Source organism: Saccostrea cucullata, unplaced genomic scaffold (assembly GCF_032062105.1).
Source record: "Saccostrea cucullata isolate Sc308-1 unplaced genomic scaffold, CSIRO_AGI_Scuc_v1 ctg191, whole genome shotgun sequence".
In the NCBI taxonomy this organism is placed as follows: domain Eukaryota; kingdom Metazoa; phylum Mollusca; class Bivalvia; order Ostreida; family Ostreidae; genus Saccostrea; species Saccostrea cuccullata.
Genome location: NW_026935443.1, coordinates 294,650 through 318,979, shown reverse-complemented (window position 1 = coordinate 318,979; position 24,330 = coordinate 294,650). Strand labels below are relative to the sequence as shown.

General features: G+C 32.5%; 2 protein-coding genes across 3 annotated transcripts in view; one reads left to right on the top strand and one right to left on the bottom strand.

The window, feature by feature from the left end:
* LOC134242872 (serine/threonine-protein kinase SBK1-like) overlaps positions 1-24,330 on the top strand; it is a 444,928-nt gene that overhangs the window by 138,212 nt on the left and 282,386 nt on the right. The gene's annotated exons all lie outside the window — the stretch shown is intronic.
* LOC134242863 (protein CLEC16A-like) overlaps positions 14,169-24,330 on the bottom strand; it is an 81,304-nt gene continuing 71,142 nt past the window's right edge. For both annotated transcript variants that reach the window (XM_062725020.1, XM_062725021.1), the window contains exon 23: positions 14,169-15,553. In XM_062725020.1, coding sequence (XP_062581004.1) covers positions 14,526-15,553 — 1,028 coding nt within the window. In that variant the 3' untranslated portion in view covers positions 14,169-14,525. The remainder of the gene's footprint in view (positions 15,554-24,330) is intronic.

Below are 24,330 nucleotides of genomic sequence, written 5' to 3'. Positions count from 1 at the left end.
ATAAGTGGAAGTTACCGGTAATTTGAAATGTATATGTATACAGTATTTAACAAATACTCATTCAAATTTTAATGAAGGCATTTCCTAAAAAAAATTGAAATTAAAATTGAAAAGTAAATAAGAATTAATATAGTCTTTTTAAAAATAAACTTAATATCAAAAGAATGTTAACATAGTTGTAATTTACCGTCTTTCCACCGTAAAAATAAGGAAAACACATCTACATAGAATTAAAACCATTTCCCCATTTTCTTTCTTCCAAATTCGTTTTCTTTCGATTCTACTTGTTACTCGGTAAACTTTCAATTTACATGCATATTTGAGACGGAGAGGGAGTAATTTTTTTTAACGTTTTTGCATTAAATTTTAGTAAAGATTAAAACGGATTATAATTAAAAAAAAGATTAACGTGGGCGACGGCTGATTTTTCATCAGGAAATGTGTTTCGAAGCATTAATGGCTTAAAATTCTTCTTTTTTTATCTTTTATTTAACTAATGTTTAAGCCAGTTTCAAAACTTTTGTCTTTTATCAGCTTAATTTACATGCATATTTGAAGCGGAGAGGGAGTAATATTTTTAAAACGTTTTTGCATTAAATTTAAGTAAAGATTAGCAATACATTTAAATGTGTTAAGCAGCCTTAAAAATCTTCTTTTTTCTTTTGATCAACCCATGTCTTTTATCAGCTTATTTTATCTCAGCAATACATTTAAATCTCAGTAACGTAGCATCGTATTTGAAAGGGGGGGGGGCGAATGTTCAAATTTTATAAAATAAATATAATATAAGTACATACATGTATTTATAATGAAGAAAGGTGTTTCTTCTAAAATTTATCCTTAATTTCAGGGCCCCTGGGTCAGAGGTACTGGAGGAGTGAGGGGTTATATAGTCTGAAAATAAATTATGATGAAATAATTCATGATAAAATTTCAAAATTTTGAAATACATTATGTGGCCCCAGGGTTAATGGTGCACAACTATTATAAAAATGCATGTTCTCTTTGGTTACTCTGATCTACCTCTGGGTATTAAGTAACTACAGTAAGCATGCCAAGTGTATAGTTATGTTATCATAAGCAATGTCCCCTCTTTCAAAATTGTGAATTTCATATGGTCTTTCGTTTAAAACACAAACCAATTCAATTGTTGGAAAGTTGTTACATGATACTCGACCTATAAGGCCCGTGGGTCTCTTGTTTTAAAAAAAGAAAAAGCAAACAACAGGATGACATTTATTTTCCCAAGGTTTGAAATAATATTTTTGTCTGGCTCCCCCCCCCCCTCCCCCCACCCCACTTTCAAAATCGAATTTTATGATAGATACGCTGTTAAACGATTTCCCCAATTTTCTCTCTAGGGTTAAACTATATCACACTTCATTTCATGCAAATCTCAGCAATTGGTCTATATTTTTTCTCAATCAATATATTAGCCTGTTGCCATATATTCTGTTGATGTGTTTTACATTCTAATGTTTTAATAAAATATGTCATTTGTTTGAATTCTTTTGATTGAATACACTCTCGAATCTAAAACTATAGATGAAGTTCGATTTCAAGTGTAACATATTATATTGCGTGTTTTAATATAAGGTTAAGTCTGATTATGAAAGATAATTTCTTGGAATTTTGTCGTTAAAATTTGAGTAACATTGGGATCGGAAGGTTTCTTGTTGGCGATTTTATCAAACCTTTCTTCTTATTTAGTTCAAGATTTCCCCCTTTAAGCCAGCAATTAGATTGCAATGAAAAACTAATACCAGGCATACACACTGTCTTTTCTCACATGTTTTATTTTATTGATTGTTGTTAAATAAAATGTGCAATATGGCGAGGTTTACACATTTTACTTAGGAAATAAAATTTATCAGAAAGAACACAGTTTGCATGTATAAACTAATACAAGTGCATAAATTTATTGATGAATCCGTTAGATTTTAAATGCTTGTATAACTTTTTGAATTTATATTTCTATGTACTAAATGTATTCCAATTGCATGACATATAGTTATATTTAAGAAGAGGATTAGAGGAACTCGTAAATTAAAAGACTTTGTTTCCAGTCCTTTTGATTCATTAAAAAAAAAAATACATGTTCAAAACAACACCAGTTCTCCCATATAAACACATGAATCAGGGAAATTGTTCGAAATTAACAGCCTTTACATAATGCCTCACTGACTTGATTCAATGATTCAATAAGATAAACATGTGATCTGCGCATAAAAAAGTGTGTTCGATACTAGACTACATGTAAATATATCTACGCCAGATGTGAAGTCGGTGAAAAGCTGCAAAGGTTTTACTAACTGGAAATCAGCCCACAATGTCTAATCATTAATGTTTGTGGTATGCATTCAGAGTGTAAAATTACAGTATCTGAATTTACTGTTTATTTTTACTTCTTAAGTTGAATTTTACACCCAAATTAACATAACTGGAAGTTTATTTGTTTATTTGATATACATGCGCAGTATATGTATACTACTAGTATTTAAAAATACTCTTCACATTTTAATGAAGGTATTTCCTTGAAAAAAAAATTAAATTAGAATTTGAAAATAAGATAAGAATTTATTGTCTTTTTGAAAAACCTAAGTGTCAAAAGCATGTTAATTTATTTGTAATTTACAGTCTTCTCCCGTAAAAATAAGGTAAATATCTTAATTTCATGTACATAAAATTAAAACGATTTCCCATATTCTCTCTTAAAAATTGAAATTCGTTTTTTTTAGATTCAACTCAACTGGTTACACGGTAAAATTAGGCTACATGATTGTGCATTTGAATGGGGGTGGTGGGTGTTGCATTGAATTTCAGTAAAGATTCAAACGCATAGGTTACACTGTAGATGATCATGAAAAATAAGGCTAATTTCATAAAAAATGTGTTTAAGCAACCTTTTTTTTCTTTTGATCAACCCCTATTTTTACCATCTTACTTTATGCAATTCAGCAATGCATTTAAATCGCAGTAACGTAGCATCGATCTTGAAAGGAGGTGGGGTACCCGAGGATAAAAGTTAAAAATTACATAAAATAAATAGATATGCTGTATGTGTCGGTGATGGACTATACAACTCTTAAGTGCACAAATTATTCACATGTTTATTCACATGTTTAGCACCTATAAGAGCTTTCTAAGAAGTCTGTAAAATAACAGTATTTCATTTCTGTATTTCATGGTGAAGTAGAGGTAAACTTGGCAGTTTTATGCGTACATATACTAAGTGTACTCTGCGTAAAAATATCCTTAAACTAAGTCTTTTTTTAAAAAAAAAAAAGGAAACGCATATAATAATTGGGAAAAAATATACCCATTTGTGGAGATGTTTTTGATAATGTTAAAGAGTTACGATTCCGTTTTAGCGTGATACTTCCTCTATTAGGGAATGTGCCCAATTAGCTTCTCTAAACTGGGTCGTTATTTTGAATTTCAACGAAATAATTCCTGAATAAGTTCTTGCAACAAAAATGAATAAATCAATAAAAAATATTTAAATACATAAAAAGGTGTCTGTTTTCTGCCTTTGACAAATATACCCCTCTACCCTTTAAACAATTATGAGCAGTTAAAAAATTGTAGTTTGAAAGTGATATTACAATAGGTTTCATACAAGGTACATGTACTACGAAGTTTGATACACATATCGCTTATAAAAAATGAGTTGTTGAAAAAATTAATTTATATTTTTTTTTTATACATCCCACTTTTTAAAAAGTCAGATTAAAGCGATCCAGTAACCTGTGGTTTGATACGATGTTAAATCTGCATCCTTCTAAGAAAACTTTATATGTTATCAGGTTATTTATCGAAATTCAATGGAGTACTCCTCCACAAATTATTGACAAATAAATTCCGGGAAATTACTTGATAAATTGTTGTTAATTTTTTTTGATCGACCTAGCTATAACCAAAGATTTTATGACCTACTTTTAATTAAACCTTTTAACTATTTCTCCTTAGGCTATTTTAAATCTGTAATACTGGTAAATTTCCTATTAAAGAAGTTCAAGTCGATAAAAAAATCTTCCTAGTTCATGCTTTTATGAGAATGTGATATTTACTCATACAGCAAATATTACCCGAAATTAAGTAAATAAAAAAATATACTTCTCAAGTTTCAGTTATACCGTGCCCACACCAAAAAATTATTGTAAACTTTGTAAAATAAAGGATTTTTGTAAATTCTATCACGAAATTTAATGATAAAGAAACAGTGTTCATCCAAAATCCAATTAAACAATATAAATCCTGAGCAAACCATGGACCTCTGAAAAGAGAGATGGGATCAGGTGCCATTGAGGAGCAAGCATTCCTGGAAAACGATCAAACTCAATAAGTGCTTCTTGTCGTGATCTAGTGAATGGAACAATTAATAGTCTATTTTAATTTAATTTTAAATTTAATTTGCCTGAGAGAAATCTGTTTACGTACGTCAATTGAACCAACTGGAAATATGGTCTTTGTATCGACCATAGACTATGCTCTAGTATTTTGAGTTCAATGTGGTTTATTGAAATCAACGTAGGAATTAAACTGAAAACTATTATTTGATAAAATGTTATCGATGGTTCGATGTTGCTCGAATTGAATTTCACAGCAAAAGACTTTTTTTTTTTCATGTAAATGTCTTTGAATAACTATGTTTCATACATGTACTCGTATTCCAGCAGAATGTTGGAAAAACTGATCTCCGAAAAAATACAATGTCAAAGAAACTATATATAAAAAGCATCTTTTGAATATCAACGTCGTATGTGTAGAATCAGAATGTTTTAGCGACATACTAGTAACTTTGCAGATGGTCACTGCAAAGCATGCATCTAGTTCTTCTTTTATTGTAGAAACAGTTGTTTATAATGCAGTAAGTCTGGTCTTAAATAAATCCATAGAACGAATGAAAAGGATGAAGATAACGAACAAATACCGATCTAAAGAAAAAAATAGTACAAACATGTGAAGAGGGCGCAATCATGAATCCTTAGAAATTCTAGAAGTGGGATCATGTGCCTATAGGAAGAGTAAGCATTCCCTGCTGACCTGTCATACTCGCCGTTAGCTCTATTTATTAATCATGTAGACGGAACATTTTGTAGTCAAACTCTGTGTGAAAGTAAAGGTCTAACAATGGTATGAAACAAGTCAGACAAATTACGATCCAGTTGGATATATAAATGAGTGTGTTTTCAACTTTTTTTTTTTAACAATTCCCTGGAGGATTTTTGTATCATCCGATTAACTGTACTTCTCGAATATTCACAGGCACTTTTTCCCGTAACCTTCCCTCCCACAGTATAACTGTACACTGTAGTATGTGTTAACCGAAACAAGTGTCTGTGCAAATACTACCTAGTGCTTTATTTTCCAGTCCTTCTGAAAGTTTTTTTTCATGTTTTTAGTTTTGTTTTGTTTTTAAAAATTATCGCTGTGTAAAAATATCAGAATATTGCCTTGAAAACTTGGGCATAGTTGTTCAATAGTAAGTTTCAGTTTCAACTGTATATAGTTTCAGTGCTCCTGGAACTTCTGATAAAATTTAAAACTTGCTACTACTGAGAAATACGTGTCATATTCCCTTATCAGTAGATTAACATGTCAAGGTCATGTCTAAATTTATGTTGTATGATTACTGTCATTAAATTCTATTCTAGGTCATATAATCAATCATGACTATTTAGGCATTCAAGATTGGTGGGTTACGTTTCTATCTATGGGGGATGACGGCGTTTCTGCTAACATGATTCATCAAAGAAAGCCGAGATGTTCTGTATAAATAAAGTCAACCATACCTTAATATTCAGCTCAAAGAAATTCGTCGTCTTTTTAGATAAAACTTTATTAAAAAAAAAAAACAGATATACAATAATTAACAATACAATACATATTGCACTTTAAAATGAAGACATATCAAATAAGATTTTTTCTAGGAACAAAAAATAAAATTAACAGAAATTCTAAAATAAATGTTGAGTCTGATCTCACAAAGCACACATCGCATACTCATGATACTACCATAATAAATCATAAACTGTCTGATAATTGCCAAGAAACTAGAAGATTAAATGTGTGAATTCTTGTTAATCTACTATCATAACACGTTAAGTATACCATAATCGATTATCTTTCACTTTCATTTTCTGTATTGTGAAGGGACCAACTAAACGGCAAAAACGAAAAAATATGAATTATAAAATGAGCCTATCTTAATCATGGGCGTCGGAAGAAAACTGAAAGGGGGGGGCTAAACCTACAAAAAAAGGTAAACCCCAATTTTCAATGCCTACATTATGTATATGTTTGCAAAAAAAGTGGAGGGCTAAATCCTCCTAGCCCCCCCCCCGGTTCCGACGCCTATAGTATAAGTAACGTTGTGTAAAAAAGTGGGGGGGAGGGGTAGCCCCCCCCCCGTTGCTACGTGCCTGAGAAATATTTTCTGCAATTCAATTTAATCACATGTCTCTCACAGAGGGTTCCTTTGTCAGCTTATTATAGCAATATGCACCAAATGTATCAAGGCTACCTCTATTATCACTGAAATATATTAAAATAAAGTCTTTGTTGTCTATTTTAGTTAGTGTAAGTTATCTGTGCATTTATAAAAAAGAATTCATTCAACTGGTAAAAGTGCATAGAAAAATTTAAAACTGAAAAAAAAAACTTTTCACAGTATCAATTTCAAGTTTGCAAAAATTTAAAAAAAGAAACCTAATCTTTGTTCAATAAAAAAGAGTCAGTTTAGTAACCAACTTTGGCAGTTTACTCCTTGACTAAGATATGACTTAATACCCATTAAGTCAGTGTTGATCAGGCTAACTTATCATGTTAAGTTAATTAATGATTCCTAGATATTATCAAGGAAAAAGTAAATTTTTATTCTGGACACTTTCTCTCATTTGAGCTGTAAAATTTGGGTATGTATGTATATAAGTAAATGTGACAAGACTATTGGTTGTGGAAAATGAAATAAAGATAAACCTTTATCAGGAAGTAGGAAAACATTGGGTTTACTCGAATTTTTATTGGTGAACTGTCCAAACTATTAATTAAAAATATCAAATATACCCCCGGCACTAGCTGACAGTGTTACTTGATTGGTCCCGATACTGATCTCAAACAAACATGATCCAACAGAGATATGTACAAAAGATTGGCATGTTTAATCTTTGTATCAGATACATGTATATTCATACATGTACTTATAGTAAGTGTTTCAAATTTTACTTAATTGTAATCATTTGCAAAAATAAAGATGCATGTGTATTAAAATGATGTTACAAGAGTTAATAGCAAATGAAAAAAAAGATTCTACATGTATTTTGAATTTTAATGTCATTACCAGCATTAATTTGCATTTGGTAGCAAAACTTGAAAAACAAAAATCATATATTATGTCACAATATCATTTAGCTTATTTCCTTTAATCACACCTGATAGACATCTTGTAGCCAAATTATAATTGTTTCCTTTTTTTGTAAATTTAATCAAGACAGATGCAAGCAAGACTATTCATCCTAGTTGAACAATGGATGGGCATAAAATAAATACATTTTGAATCAGTTAAACAATAGTTAGTGTAGCTAACACAATACCCCTAATAACCCCTTCTTTTTCCCCGCATCAAAGAGTACGTAACACCAAGGTTTTGTTGACAAGCATTTATTTATTTATTTATTCCTCCTTAATTTCTGAGAAGTTTAACCACGGAAGTACAGGATACTGGAAATTGTCTCATCTTGATGTTTATTGGACCTTGGGAAAAGTTATTTGACATTACAGAAGATATTCACACCTAATGACTGAATACCTAATCAGCACCTAATCAGCACTGGTCTACAAGGAATTAGTATTTACATTTAGTAAAAGTATAACTGCACCTTCACTTGGCTAAGGAAAAATCATTCTGAGTTTTAGACATTTAAAAAAAGTTATATAATGGGTGCATACATGTATTTCTGCAAGACTTAAATTAAAGATGTATTTGGGAGTAAAATGTATCTGTATGTCTCTTTCCATCAGACCTATAACATAGGTAATCAGAGATTACAGAGCTCACCTCAACGAATATTTTCTTTAAGTTAGGCAAAGTCACACAATTAAACAACAAAAAGTGTACATCCAAAAATGCAAAATTTATGCAATTTTGATTTGATACTTTGGAACAGATCTATTTAAAAACTTCAACCTAGTTCTTCATCATGAAAACATAATTAAAATACAGCATCTAAAGCAAGTTTGAGAGTTTTCATCCCTTGATGCATCATTTGTGCAAGTTTGGTTTATGTAAGTCTTATGGTTTCTTGGTAATAGACCTGCTCCCATAACTTTTACGAGGTCCATTATCCGGAAAAAGTATGTCGAATTCAGCATCCGCAGCAAGTCCATTAGTGTTCATCCTAAGATGTATCAACCATGCAAGTTGCTCAACATAGGGCTCATAGTTACTTGGAAATGAAACCTGCATAAAAACCTAACCTTTTCACTCATCCAGAAAATGTAGGTCAGATTCAGCAAAAGCAAAAGCAAATCTGGTAGTATGCATCCTTAGATGGATCACCCATGTAAGTATGGTCATTATAGTGCTCAAAGTTAGACTGTACTTGGAAATGAGACCTACACCAAAAACTTTAACCTGTTCACTGATCCGGAAAATGTAGGTCAGATTCAGCATCCGAAGCAAGTCTGGTAGTATGCATCCTTAGACGGATCACCTATCCAAGTCTGGTCTTTATAGTGCTCATAGTATGCGGAAAATGTAGGTCATGCATCCCGAAGCAAGCCTGGTGGTGTGCATACTTAGATGTATAATCCATGCAAGTTTGGTCAATATAGGGCTTATACTTTCAATATAGGACATAGAAGTACTTAAAAAGAAACTTAACTTTAACCTGGGACGCCGTCGCCGACGGTATCACATAAGCTCCCCCAACTTCGTTTCTGAGGTCTATAAAGGATGCATGCTACCAGATTTGCTTTGGATGCTGAATCTGACCTACATTTTCTGGTTGAATAAACAGGTTTAAGTTTTTGGTGCAGGTTTCATTTCCAAGGTACTATGAGCCCTATAACCACTAAACTTGCATGGATGATTCATCTAAGGATGCATACTACCAGATTTGCTTCGGATGCTGAATCTGACCTACATTTTCTGGTTGAATAAACAGGTTTAAAGTTTTTGGTGCAGGTTTCATTTTCAAGTTACTATGAGCCCTATTACCACTAAACTTGCATGGATGATTCATCTAAGGATGCATACTACCAGATTTGCTTTGGAAGCTGAATCTGACCTACATTTTCTGGTTGAATAAACAGGTTTAAGTTTTTGGTGCAGGTTTCATTTCCAAGGTACTATGAGCCCTATAACCACTAAACTTGCATGGATGATTTATCTAAGAATTGATGTGTCTATAAAAATTGCTACCAGATTTGCTTTGGAAGCTGAATCTGACCTACATTTTCCGATTATAATTTGCTTTGATACTACACCATCTGTGTAATACATGTACTAAATACCCCCCTCCCCTTCAAAAAAAAAAAAAAATCAAAATCATCATAAACTATATGTAGCATAATTTTCTGAACAATTTTTCCCCAGTTTTCACGTTACGTTGAATTTTATACCCAAATTACCATAACTGGGAGTTAATTTAATATGCAGTACATGTATACTAGAATTTAAACAAAAACTCATTAGAATTTTAATGAAGGTTTTTTCCTCGAATAAAAAATGAAATTAGAATTTAGAAATAAATAAGAATTGATTGTGTCTATTTGAAAAATTACCTAAGAATCAAAAGTATGTTAATTTATCGTAACTTACTGTCTTCCCCCCGTAAAAAATAAGGCAAATACATCTAAATTAAAACAATTCCCCCATATTCTATCTTAATGTCATAGGATACAAAACAATCAAACGAAGATGGAGGATATATAAATAAAAATCGAAATTTGTTTTCTTTATATTAAACTTAACTGGTTACATGGTAAAATTAGACTACATGAATATTTGACCGGGGGGTGGGGTGAGGGTTAATTTTTTTTTATTGAATTTCAGTAAAATTCAAAAGCATAAAATAGATGATAATGAAAAATAAGGCTGATTTCATAGGAAATGTTTTTAAGGAGGATGGGGAGTCAACAAATCAACCAACAGATATAACTTAATTTTTTTTTAGATATGATATCTTAAGCTGTCAACTATCATTTGGCAAAGAAAAATTTCATACATTTTAGGTTTTAAATTTGAACGTTTTTGTATATCTTTATATGAAGCTCTTCTACTAAAGGAGGTCAAAATAATCTGAAAATGGCCACAACCCCCAGCCCCTTTTAGCAACCTCATTAAAAGAAAACACATTTTTTTCTTTTGATCAACCCATGTTCTTTACCACCTTGCTTTATGCAAATCTCAGTAAAAATGCATTTAAATTGCAGTAACGTAGCATCGATTTTGAAAGGAGGTGGGGGACCCGAGGAAAAAAATGTTCAACTTACAAAAAATAAATACATATTCTGTAAGTTGGTGAGGGTATATATGACTCTAAAGTGCACAAAATATTCATATTTTTAACACCAAAAAGCTTTCTAAGAAGTCTACAAAATAGCAGTATTTCATTTAGATGTATTTAACTGAAACGTATAGAAGTAAACGTGACAGTTTTATGCGTTCATACACTAACTGTACTCTATGTAAAAAAATATCCTTAAACTAATTATTAAAAAAAAAAAAAAAGGAAACGCATATAATAATTGGGAAAAGTTAAAAAAAATACCTTATTCAATGGGGAGATGTTTTTGAGAATGTTAAAGAGTTACGATTCCGTTTTAGCGTGATACTTCCTATATTACGAAATTGTGTCCAATTAGCTTCTCCAAACGGGGTCGTTATTTTGAAATGAACGAAATAATTCCTGATTCAGTTCTTGCAACATAAAAATATGATAATAATGAATAAATAAAATTAAAAAAGGTCCGTATCCTGCCTTCAGAATTATACACCTCTACCCTTTGCACAGCTATGAGCAGTTAAAAATTTGTAGATTGAAAGGGATATTGCAAAGGTTTCATACAAAATACTACACAGTTTGATACAAAGGCCCTTAGATCGTTTAAAAAACTGAGGTGTTAAAAAAATACATTTATCCTTTTTTTTATACACCTATGATTAGAAAAGTCAGATTAAAGCGATCCAAAGGTCTGTGGTTTAATACGATGATACTTCTAAGAAAGCTTTATATTTTTTTTCAAGTTATATATTGATATTCAATGGAGTACTCCTCCACAACTTATTGAAAGATAAATTCCGGGAAAATACATGATATGTTGTCAATTTCTGAATGATAGCTATAACTCCAATTTAAAGATTTTATGACCTACTTTTAATGAAAACTTTTGAACTTTTAACCAGTTCTTCTTAATCTTTTAAATATGCAATACTAGTCAATTTCCTATGAAAGAAGTTCAAGTCGATAAAAACCTTCCTTGTTCATGCTTTTATGAGAAAGTGATATTTATTCATACATAAATATTATCTGAAATTAAATTCTCAAGTTTCAGTTATTAACATGCCATCCCAACAATTGCTGTTATTTTAAATGTTGTCAATAAAGGATTTTGTAAATTTTATCATGAAATGTAATGATAACAAACAGTGTTCATCCAAAATCCATTTAAACAATATAAATCCTGAGCAAAATAATATTGGACCTTTGAAAACAAAGGTGGGATCAGGTGCCATTGAGGAGCAAGCATTCCTGACGAACGATCACAATCAATGTGTGCTTCTTGTCGCGATCTAGTGAATGGAAGATTCCATAGTAAGAAATAAAACTGAAAACTTTTGTTTGAAAAAAGTTGAAGTGAAGGCCTCAGCAAAAGACTTCTTTTCATGTAGATGTTTTTGCATATATAAATATGCAAGACCCTTATATAAAAACATGCAGGTCTGAAAATAACGAGGTATGTTAATACCCAAAGAAATTTAATCAAAATGTTGGAAGGGCTGATCAACCACACAGACATTGTCAAATAAATAAATAAATAAATAAACATCTTTTTAATATCAATCTCTGAGTACTTGTATATCAGAATGTGTTTACGAAATAATTTTACAGATAACCACCGCACGGAATTCCATTTTTATTGAAGAACCGGTTGTTTATGATATCAGGAATGAATGAAAAGGACGAAGATCAAACAGTGATCGATCTCAAGAAAAATATCATATACAGTACAGATATGTAAAGAGTGCATAGACATGGATCCTTGGAAATTCCAGAAAAGGGATCCGGTGCCTAGGAGGAGTAAGCATCCCCTGCTGACCTGTCACACCCGCTGGTAGCTCTACAATATGTATGTGTTAATCAGATAAACGGAACATATTGTAGCCAAACTCAGTACGAAAGCAAAGATCTAACAATTGTATGAAACAAATCAGACAAATCACGATCCAATAATAGGTTACATGAATGTGATTTCAACGGGTTTTAGTATTTATTTTTTTCAATTCTCTGGGGGATTTATATATCTTTATCAGATTAACAGTACTTCTCGCATACTTACAAGCACTTGTTTCCGTAAAAAGATAAAAACGAGCAAAAAAAAAAAAAAATCCAATCTCTTAGTATAAGAACACAACTATTATATTATGGGATAAAAAAGTTGTAACCGTAACAACTGCCTGTGCAAATATACCTAGTGCTTTATTTTACAGTTCTCCTGAAAGTAAATTATTTCATGTTTTAAGTTTTTGAATATATCGGTGTGTTGGTAAAAATTTCTGAATATTGCCTTGAAAACTGGTGCATGGCTGTCTGAAGGGAAGTTTCAGTTTCAACTATGTATAATTTCAGTGCTCCTGGACTACTGATATTTTAAAACTCGCTATTAATGGGAAATACCTGTCGTATCCCCCCTTATCACTAGAATATTATGTCAAGGTCACATCTAAATTTAGATTGTATGATTACAGTCATTAAATTTTTTTTTCTAGGTCATATAATCAATTATGACTATTTAGGCATTAAAGTTTGGTGGGTTAAGTGTCTACCTATGGGGGATAGTAGCGTACATGTATGCATCTCCTTACGTGATTCACCGAAGAAAGCCGAGGTGTTCTATATAAATATAGTCCAAATATTCAGTACAAATTAAAGAACTTCGTTGTCTTTTTAAATAAAAACTTTATTTTATGTCAAACAAACAGATATACAAATAATTAACAACACAATACATATTGCACTTTAAAATAAAGACATATTAAATAGATTTTTTTCCAAGAATAGAAAATAAAATTAACAGAAATTCTAAAATAAACGTTGATCGAGTCTGATCTCAGATAGTACACATAGAAACTGCAAATAATAAATCATAAACTGTCTGATAATTGTCAAGAAACTCGAAATTGGCCTTCAGAGATAAAATGCGTGAATTCTTGTTAATCGATATAATTCATGAATTCTTGCTAATCTATTATTATGTCAAGTTAAATATACCTAATCAATTATCTTTCACTTTCATTTTCTGTATAGGGAAGGAACCAACTAACAAAATCGGAATAAATAAATTTACGAAAAGGAATTTTGAGATATAAATACACTATCGATAAGACCCCCCCCCCAAAATGTTCCGAATAGTCGACTATCGTTCGAATAGTGCAATCGAATGTTCGACTAAGGAAAATAAATATTTTGACATCTCGACAAAACGTACAACTTTGATTGCAAATTGAACTGTATTAATTTTCCAGAATTTTAAGGTAAACAACAAATTAGAAATATTTTCTGCAAATTCAGTTTAACCATCCGTCTCTCAGAGAGTTCCTGTGTCAGCTTATTATAAAATCACCCCCTGTTAGTAGGGCTTTTTTGTGTTCATTGTTCAACTGAAGGCAAGGCAGAAGAGCTCGAGTTTTCATAGACATTCATAATAGTTACAGCTGGTAATAAACGTTTCTTCACTTGTTTGGAATTGATTTGAAGTAGTCCCTGCCAAAATAAGCATTTTGCATAGTGGTTTTCTAAGAATAATTAGAAAGAATAAATTACATGATAAAACAACTGGAAATTCACCTTATAAGGAACAAAATATGATGATAATTTGCTTTATTATTAAATTGTATTATACCAGCTAACCTCCCCCCCCCCCTTTTTTTTTAAAAATAATTTCAAAACAATTATAATCTAGTGTTATTATCTGAAAAAAATGTGTGAAAATAATATGCACCATATATATCAAGGCTACTTCTATTATCACTGAAATATCTTAAAATAAACTCTTTGTTATCTATTTTAGTTATGTGTGCATTTATAATGCAGAATTCATTCAACTGGTAAAAGTGCATAGAAAAATTTAAAACTGAAAAAAAAAAACTTTTTTGTAGTATCAATTTCAAGTATGCACAAATTTAAAAAAGAAAGCTCATCTTTGTTCCATAAAAAAAAGAGTCATTTCAGTAACCAACTTTGGCAGTCTATATCAAATCATTCTTTGACTAAGATATCACCTAATACCCATTACACATATCACACATTTTTAACAGAGCCTTTCAGGTCCCCATCTAGACTGGATTCTTGGTTTTCTGGCTCCTCTTCTACAGACCCATAATGCTGCTGAACCATCTGAGCCAGTTTAGTCAGCTGCTGCGAGGCAGACTCATCCTGACCTTGACCTATCTGCACTACCTGACCCCCAGCAGAGTCTTTGTTCACTTCTGCTTCAGAAGCAGACTTTACGGCGAACACTGGTTTACTAGAGTTTGTTGACGCACTGCTGTTGCTTCGCGTCAGTTCCCCCTGAGTGTCACTACTGGTGCTGGACACGTCACTAACACTTCTGATTCTCTCTACCTCAGTCGGAGGCAGTAATTTAGGTCCCAAGTTTTCCTCCGAGTTGATCTCATCTCCCCCCTGAGGAAGCAGGGAGAGCGTGGGAGCATCAGCGGGCCTGAGGGTTTTGGGGGACTGACTAGATGTGTCACGCGTAAAGCCGTACGTCTGAGGACTGTTCTCCGAGGAGGAGGTGGAGGATTGTGCAGGAGAAGAGCTCAGTGGTATTGGACTACTGTTACTATGGGGCCTGCTGGCCTCAGGTGGTGCAATTATAACTGTCAATGACGTGGCACGCCCTTTCTTCGTCTGCGTTTTCTCATTCCGCCTAGGACTATGGGAGTGACTTCTACTCGGATGAGCAGATTGAGGCCCTATTAATTTTGTCCCTGAGAGCTTTCTTCCCGAGTGTCTCTTCTTTTTCTTTGATAAATCCTCCAATGGTATCTCCTGCTGTGCTTGGACCTCAGGGGGCACACTGACGACTCCCCCCGTGTCCTGATTAAAGGACTGGTATGCGAAGGCTGCGGCCTCTTCTGCTACCTCCACATCCTCTGCTGCTGTGGCCCCTCCACCTGAGGAAGGTCTGGGGTTTTTGTCAGACACATTCCTTGGGGAGGGGCTTTTCCTGGCACTAGACACGTGGCCTGACCGTGGCCTGGAAACATTCTGTGATGTAGAATCTCTAGGGGAGGAATCAACCACTCTGACTGGGTGGCTGCGACCTTCAAAAAAAAAAAGTTTTGAGAATTGGTTAAAAGAATTTAATCCTGTTGAATAGGCTAACTAACCATACATAGTTAACATATATTTCCTATTGTCAAGGAAAAAATAATCTTTGGATCTGGAAACTTTCTCCTATAAAAAATGGATATGTATAAGTGATAATGTAACAAGATTATTGGTTGTGAAAATTGAAATACCGGTATAAAGATAAAATTTTTATCAGGAAGTAAGAAGACACTGGGTTTACTTAAATTCTTATTGGTGAACTGTCCAATCTTTTAATTTAAAATATCAAATATACTAGATGACAGTGTTACTTGATTGGTCGCGATACTGATCTCAAACAAACATGATCCAACAGAGATATGTACAAAAGGGTGGCATGCACTATATGTTTAATCTTTGTATCAGATACATGTGTATATTCAAACTTATACTGGTAGTAAGTGTTCAGTTTCAAATTCAAATTTAAATCTTCTTATTTAAGAAAATTCTTAGATGTGTATAAAAATGATGTTGCAAAAGTCAGCAAAGCATGAAATGACCAAAAAAAAAAAAAAAATGTCATTACCAGCATTAATTTGTATTTGGTAACAAAACTTGCAAACTTTAGGAGAGAAAAAGAAATTTAAAGAATATTTGTCACAAAATCATTTTTTATTTCCTTTAAACACACCTGATAGAAATCTTGTAGCCATATTATAATTGTTTCCTTTGTTTTTGTAATTTTAATCAAGAAGATGTTAGCAAGATTATTAATTTTAGTTGGACATGGAGGGGAATAAAATCATTACATTTTGAATCAGTCAAGCAATAGTTGAAGTGTAATGAATGCAATACCCCGCACCCCCCGCCCCCAACAAAGAAAAGGCAACACCAAAGCTTTGTCGAAGAGCATCATTTAGTTATTCCTTCTTATTTTCTGAGAAATTTAACCACGGAAGTACTGGAAATTGTCTTATCATGATGTTTATTGGACCTTGGGAAAAGTTATTTGACATTACAGAAGATATTCACACCTAATGACTGAATACCTAATCAGCACTTAATTAGCACTGGTCTACAAGGAATTAGTATTTACATTTTAGTAAAAGTATAACTGCACCTTCACTTGGCTAAGGAAAAAAAAATTCTGGGTTGTAGACATTTTAAAAAAAAGATAAAGTTATATAATGGGTGCATATTTCTGCAAGGCAAAAATGTATACAGGAGAAAATGTACATGTATCTCTTTCCATCAGACCTGTAAAATTCAAGATATAATATTTGATATGAAAATTCAAAGTGAATGTACTTAGTTAACATTATAAGGATAAACATAGGTAATCAGAGATTACAGAGCTCACCTCAACGAATGTTGTCTTTAAGTAAGGCAAAGTCACACAATTAACCAACAAAAAGTGTACATTCCAAAAATGAAAATATTTAAGCAATTTTGATCTGATACTTTGAAATAGACCTACATAAAAAATTTAAACTAGTTCTTCTTCATGAAAATGTAATCAAAATCCAGCATCTGAAGCAAATTTGAGAGTTTTCATCTCTTGATGCAACATTTGTGCAAGTTTGGTTTATACAATGTTATATAAGCCTTATAGTTTTTTGGTAATAGACCTGCACCCATAACTTTAACATGATAAATGTATGTCGGATCCAGCATCCCAAGCAAGTCCATTAGTGTGCATCCTGATGTATCGTCCATGCAAGTTTGGTCAATATAGAGCTTATAGTTACTTGGAAATGAAACCTACACCAAAAACTTTAACCTGTTCACTCAACCAGAAAATGATGGTCAGATTCAGCATCCGAAGCAAGCCTGGTCAACATAGGGCTTATAGTTACTTGGAAATGAATCACTCACGAAAAACTTTAACCTATTCACTCAACCAGAAAATGTACATTTTAACATAGGGCTTATAGTTACTTGGAAATGAATCACTCAAAAGATTGGTAGTAATCCTTAAAAGTTATATAATGGGTCAATATAGTTACTTGGAAATGAATCACTCACGCCTGGTCAACATAGGGCTTATAGTTACTTGGAAATGAATCACTCACGAAAAACTTTAACCTTAACCTATTCACTCAACCAGAAAATGTATATGGTAGTATGCATCCTTAGATGTATCATCCATGCAAGTTTGGTCAACATAGGGCTGTTACAAATGAAACCTGCAGTTCACTCAACAGGAAAATGTAGGTCAATTCAAATGTATATGCATCCTTAGATGTATCATCCATGAAGTTTGGTCAACATAGGGCTTATAGTTACTTGGAAATGAAACCTGCACCAAAAACTTTAACCTGTTCACTCAACCAGAAAATGTAGGTCAGATTCAGCATCTGAAGCAAGCCCAGTAGTATGCATCCTTATATGTATCATCCATGCAAGTTTGGTTAACAGTTACTTGGAAATGAAACCTACACCAAAAACTTTAACCTGTTCAAAAAAATGTAGGTCAGATTCAGCATCCGAAGCAAGCCTGGTACATCCTTAGATGTACCATCCATGCAAGTTTGGTCAACATAGGGCTTATAGTTACTTGGAAATGAAACCTACACCAAAAACTGCACCAAAAATGTTAACCTGCTCCAAAAACATTAACCTGGTCATTCCTTTGCTGAAATTGCAGCATGAAACTTTGTGGTACAATGAAACACACTAGAACCATCTTCCATGCATGTCTAATCAATATAGGACATAGAAGTACTTAAAAAGAAAACTGCTCCAAAAAACTTAACCTGTTACATCTGATATTACATAAGTTCGTTGAGGTGAGCTAAAAACAATTTGCTGTCTGTGTGATATAAGTAAAGATTAGTGTTTGTTACATCTGATGTCTGTATAAATGAGACAACATGAAAATCAGATAATAATTTAAATACCATGAAATAAAACCCCTCACTCTCATATTAAATCACAATTTTTCAAAATGTCAGGGCTTTGAAATCTAGCTATTAGAATTCTCAGAAAAGCATTGTCAAATTTGCAGAATTATGTTAGATTAATTTTCATGACTCAATGATCAATGCAAACTTTGAACAAGCTGTGGTTTAAATGTCTAATTCATTGACTTGTTCTATTCATAATGGGTTAAAAGACAGTGATATCAAAAGATGTGATGAATATTTATCCATGTTATATGGTATATATCATTTTTAACAATATAAATTTCATCTGGAAAGCATACCCCCTCTCCCTTATCATATATTCTTTCTTGTTTACACAGGTGAAGGCAGGTATATGCAGTCAATGGATTTCTGGGAAAAAACTCTGTGCACCTGCAATACCTTATCAGTTTCCTTAAAGGATAAGTACAAAAATACTAGAATAAATGAAAAGAAATATGAGCTTCCATTGAAAAGAAAAATCTGATATGTGCCCCAGTGAACAGTTTAAATCTTGATTTGTATTTTAAATTAAAAAAAGGCCTATGGGCCACAATGCTCACCTGAGTAACTAATGACTCTTCTGTTCTTCATCAGATTTAATCCTCCAAATTAAAATTCCAAAGTAAAATTATATAAAAATTGTGGCCCCATACTACCCCAGCCCAGGTGCAAAAATTTGAACAATCTTATATTTAAAGCAGCTAGCTTCCATATAATTATGACTTTTCATGGTTTTGCTATTCTCTAGAAGAATTTACCTAGATATTCCTATTATAAATCTGATTGCTCATCATGGCATAACCCTATCATTAAGGGTCATGATTTAGGCAAGCTTTGAATCTACACGACTTGAGGATGCTTCTATACAAATATGACTAATCATGACTTTGCAGTTCTTGAGAAGAATTTTAGAGATTCTTCCTATGCAATTATATGTAAAACTGATAACCCATATTGCACCTACCTATATATCCTATTCCCAGGCATCATGAATTTTGTTGTTCTTGACAAAAAAAATATATCAAGAATTTTCCCTATGTATTCCTGTGTAAAACTTTGACTACCCATACTTCATGAAATGCCCCCAGTTTACCCCAAAGAGAAATGAATTGAACAAACTTGAATCTACAGAAGCCAGAAGCTTTCACTTATATTGTTTCATTTTTTTCTGGCCCAGTGGTTCCTGGGAAGAGGATTTTTAAAATACCCCACCCAATTTTTACTTTTCCTTTATTATTTTCCCCTGGTATGATCCATAACCATTAAAAAACTTTTATGTAAGGATACTTTGTGTCAAGTTGGTTGAAACTAGCTTAGTGATTTTGGAGAAAAGAAAATGTGAAAAGTTTACAACATTATGACAACAACAGACAAAGAATTCTATCAGATATATTGAGCCAAAAGTCTGACAAAAATAGTCATTGACAATTGTGATAAAATGACAAATCATTTCCTCTCCAATTTTTCTACTTATCAATTGCTTCAGCAATTGTAAAAAACATAAGACAAAATAATTAAATGTGTAGTTTTTATGCATCATATTTAATAGAACTTCCAGGCCAGGCATGTGTTGTCTCAGTCATAATTCACAGATTCATCAAAACTTGATTTCTTAAAAACTTATGTCAAATCAGATGCCACAAGTTTCAAATTATAATTTGATAACCTTATTTAGAAGTAAAATGCAGGTTAAAGACATTTTAACCAATCAATTAAAAGAAATCCAGTTCAGGTATAAGCAAAATGTGACTCACTTTATTTATTAGTAAGTTAAAAAATTATTGTCATCCTTAATAAAATTAAAGGTTGAAGGTCAAAGCCAAAGTCATGTCCACGGCAACATTAAACACCAAGTTATTCTGAATTCTTGTTTTAAAAGTTTTTAAGAATTAAAACGTATTAAAAGTCATTCACAATAGTTCTATAAGGAAAATACTAATCCCATTTACTTATATTTCTCAGCTAGCTGTTACACAATACATGTACTTGAATATTAATAAATGCATTATAAAAATGTACAATAGAACACTTCAGACTGCAATTTCCCCACTTTTGTATCTTAGTGTTAAAAATGCACTGAAGTACTCTTTCACCCACATAATTCTACCTATATGACATGTACATTTTAAATTAATATCCTGTTTGGTGTCACAGTGTCAGATTTTAAGGTAAACGTTCACATTTTATGAATGATCTCATGATCACGAACATCGATATCATAGAAGAATTTTAAACCGTAAATCCCTTTGAAACTTTTCACAGTTGTAACACACCCTCTTGTGATGTACCCTCCCTAAAAATCTTCGATAAGAATTTCGAAATTTTCCTACGTCATAGAATGTATGTCCTGGGGTCAAAGAAATAGGAGATTCTTGTTTAGTAGGAGACTTGCCATCATTATAACAAATTTAACATGGTATGTTCCTGGAGCCTATAGGTTCAGCAAGCACATCTGTATCAAATGACTTCTAAAAGACGACAATTTTTTTGGGTCTTCATTTATAGCAAAATGATGTATAACTATATATTTTTACTTCTGAGAAATATAATCAAATATATTCTTTATTATGTATAATTTCTAGAATGATAAATTAATAGCAAATCAATTTTTTTTTTAAAGTTAAAAATTCAAGGTTTACGTAATAGGAAAGGTTCATTTTACTTTGTTTCTATCCTATTTGCCTTTTTAGGTGCCTATCTACTATAAAGCTGATATTTTGATTAATTTACATGTTAATTGGTAAAACAAGAGTTGTGTGAGTTTGAGAGGCTTATCATAAATCAAATTTTATTCTTTTATTCATGAGAATTCAATTTCTGCATAATCATGTAAAACCATCTGTTCACAACAATTCATTCTTATAAGGAATTTTTTGAATTAAAGATTATATAGGAATATTGACTAGCTCATTTAATATCATATGGCTGTTAAAATTTATTCATCTACAATATACATTAACGAGAGGCCCATGGGCCACATCGCTCACCTGAGTAACTTGGGTGATGCAGATCTTTTTTAAAGATTTTTTCTATATATATTTCTATGTAAAACTTGGATTCCCTATTGTGGCCCCGCCCTACCCTTGGGGGTCATGATATTAATAATTTAATATCTACACTACCCAAGGATGCTTCCACATAAGTTTCAGCTTCCCTGGCCCAGTGGTTTCTAAGAAGAAGATTTCTAAAGATTTGTTCTATATATTTCTTTAAAACTTGGATTCCCTATTGTGGCCCCGTCACCCCCGGGGGTCATGATTTTAAGAATTTAATATCTACACTACCCAAGGATGCTTCCACATAAGTTTCAGCTTTCCTGGCCACGATTCATAGAAGAAGATTTTTAAAGATTTGTTCTATATATTTCTATGTAAAACTTGGATTCCCTATAGTGGCCCCGCCCTACCCTTGGGGGTCATGATTTTAATTATTTAATATCTACACTACCCAAGGATGCTTCCACATAAGTTTCAGCTTCCCTGGCCCAGTGGTTTCTAAGAAGAAGATTTCTAAAGATTTGTTCTATATATTTCTATGTAAAACTTGGATTCCCTATTGTGGCCCCGCCCTACCCCCGGGGGTCATGATTTTGAGAATTTAATATCTACACTACCCAAGGATGCTTCCACATAAGTTTCAGCTTTCCTGGCCCACTGGTTCTTGAGAAGAAGATTTTTAAAGATTTGTTCTATATATTTCTATGTAAAACTTGGATTCCCTATAGTGGCCCCGCCCTACCCCCGGGGGTCATGATTTTAACAATTTAATATTTACACTACCCAAGGATGCTTCCACATAAGTTTCAGCTTTCCTGGCCCACTGGTTCTTGAGAAGAAGATTTTTAAAGATTTGTTCTATATATTTCTATATATTTTCCCTATAGTGGCCCCGCCCTACCCCCGGGGGTCATGATTTTAACAATTTAATATTTACACTACCCAATATATTCCACATAAGTTTCAGCTTTCCTGGCCCATTAGCTCTTGAGAAGAAGATGTTTAAATATTTGTTCTATATATTTCTATGTAAAACTTTTCCCTTTGTGGCCCCGCCCTACCCCCGTCATAAAAATTTAATATCTACACTACCCAAGGATGCTTCCACATTACGTTTCAGCTTTCCTGGCCCACGGGTTTGCCTTTTTAAAGATTTGTTCTATATATTTCTATGTAAAACTTGGATTCCCTATTTGGCCCCGCCCTACCCCCGGATTAATTTAACAATTAATATCTACACTACCCCAGGATGCTTCCACATAAATTTCAGCTTGTCTGGCCCAGTGGTTCTTGAGAAGAAGATTTTTTAATGACCAAATTTTTGTTTTTCTTTTATTCCCCTTGAGGGGATATGTCAATTTTAACAATTTAAATTTCCATTAAAAGGATGCTTTGTACAACAATTCATTCTTATAAGGAAGAAGTTGAAAATGTAAAGATTATATAGGAATATTGACTAGCTCATTTAATATCATATGGCTTTCTTGAGAAAATTAGGTGTTAAAATTTATTCATCTACAATATACCTAAAAAAGGTTACAATAAACAATATAACTATATCTGTAGTCAATTTGTTTCATTTACATCTTTCAAGTGTTCAGTACTACAGTTCTATTTATATCCATTCAGAAGTTGTGGATAAAAAGAGATATATAAAAATAGTGGTAAAGTACTCATAGAAAACATACCATGAACATAATTGCAAGCACACTCATCAAATTTATTATTTTTTCATCTTTTTACACATAAATATCAAGGCAATTGATCACTTAAACACTTATCTTCGAACCAGGAAGTTTATTTTAGGATGTTTTATGACCTTCTTAAACTCTCAAGGACACTAGGATATTGAGAAAACAAACATAATTCTGATCTTTAATCGGCACTTATCAACCCGGATATTTTTTCCTCTCTACAAAATCTGTGTCATTTTGTACACATATTTTTTACATCAGATATCTTGAAATAAGGAGGAAGAAGGTCTATATATTAAAGTTGAAGGGCTCTTCTCAAAGGATAGATCAATATATGAAATTATCCATTTATGGTCATTAAAAAAACCTAAATATTTAAATTTAAGGAATCAATTTCAGAAATATTCCTGATTAATATTTGTAACAGACAAATTTTAATTTACTGAGTTGTTAAATTATGTAAAGCCCATTATACAAGGCAGTTACATTTAATATTTGTTTAAAAGAATTTTTTTTCAGGGAGAAATACCTGTAAATCCTAAATTTCTATTAAAATGCAATAAGGAAACAAACTAGATTTTATTTAATGCATAGCAAAATTATTGGGGATTTTTCACATTTATATAAGTTCTGAGAAAATCAAAACTTTCAAGAGAAAATATTGAACATGATACAGCAGACTAAAAAAAATTTAAATGAGTTCCATGGACCACAGGGCTTGCCTGAGCTCTAAATTCACTTTTTTTTTTAAACCTGTAAAATTCCTTTCTGTTGCCCTAACCTATCCATAGAGCTATCATGAATTGAACAGTCTTAATTGTTAATTTGTTTGAATATCTTTTTGAAGCCTTCTGATCCCCTGTTGTCCATCCTTAACATTTCCCCGACTCCAAGACCAAGAATTGAACAAACTCCAATCTCCATTACTTAGGGTGCATGCTCACCAGTAATAAGACTGCTTATGGCCCTGCTGTTGTTGTAACTTGACTAGATTATTTAAAAGATTTTTTGTTCTTCATGAATCATGACCCCGAATGGGACCTCACCTAAATACCCCAGAGGAGAAAATTTGACAAACTTTATATAATCTCTTCTCTCTGAGGATGCTTGCACATGATACCGACATTCTTGAGATGGGCGATTTGTTTTTAAATTTTTCCTATCCAATCTTGTGTAGAACTTTGATCCCCAATTG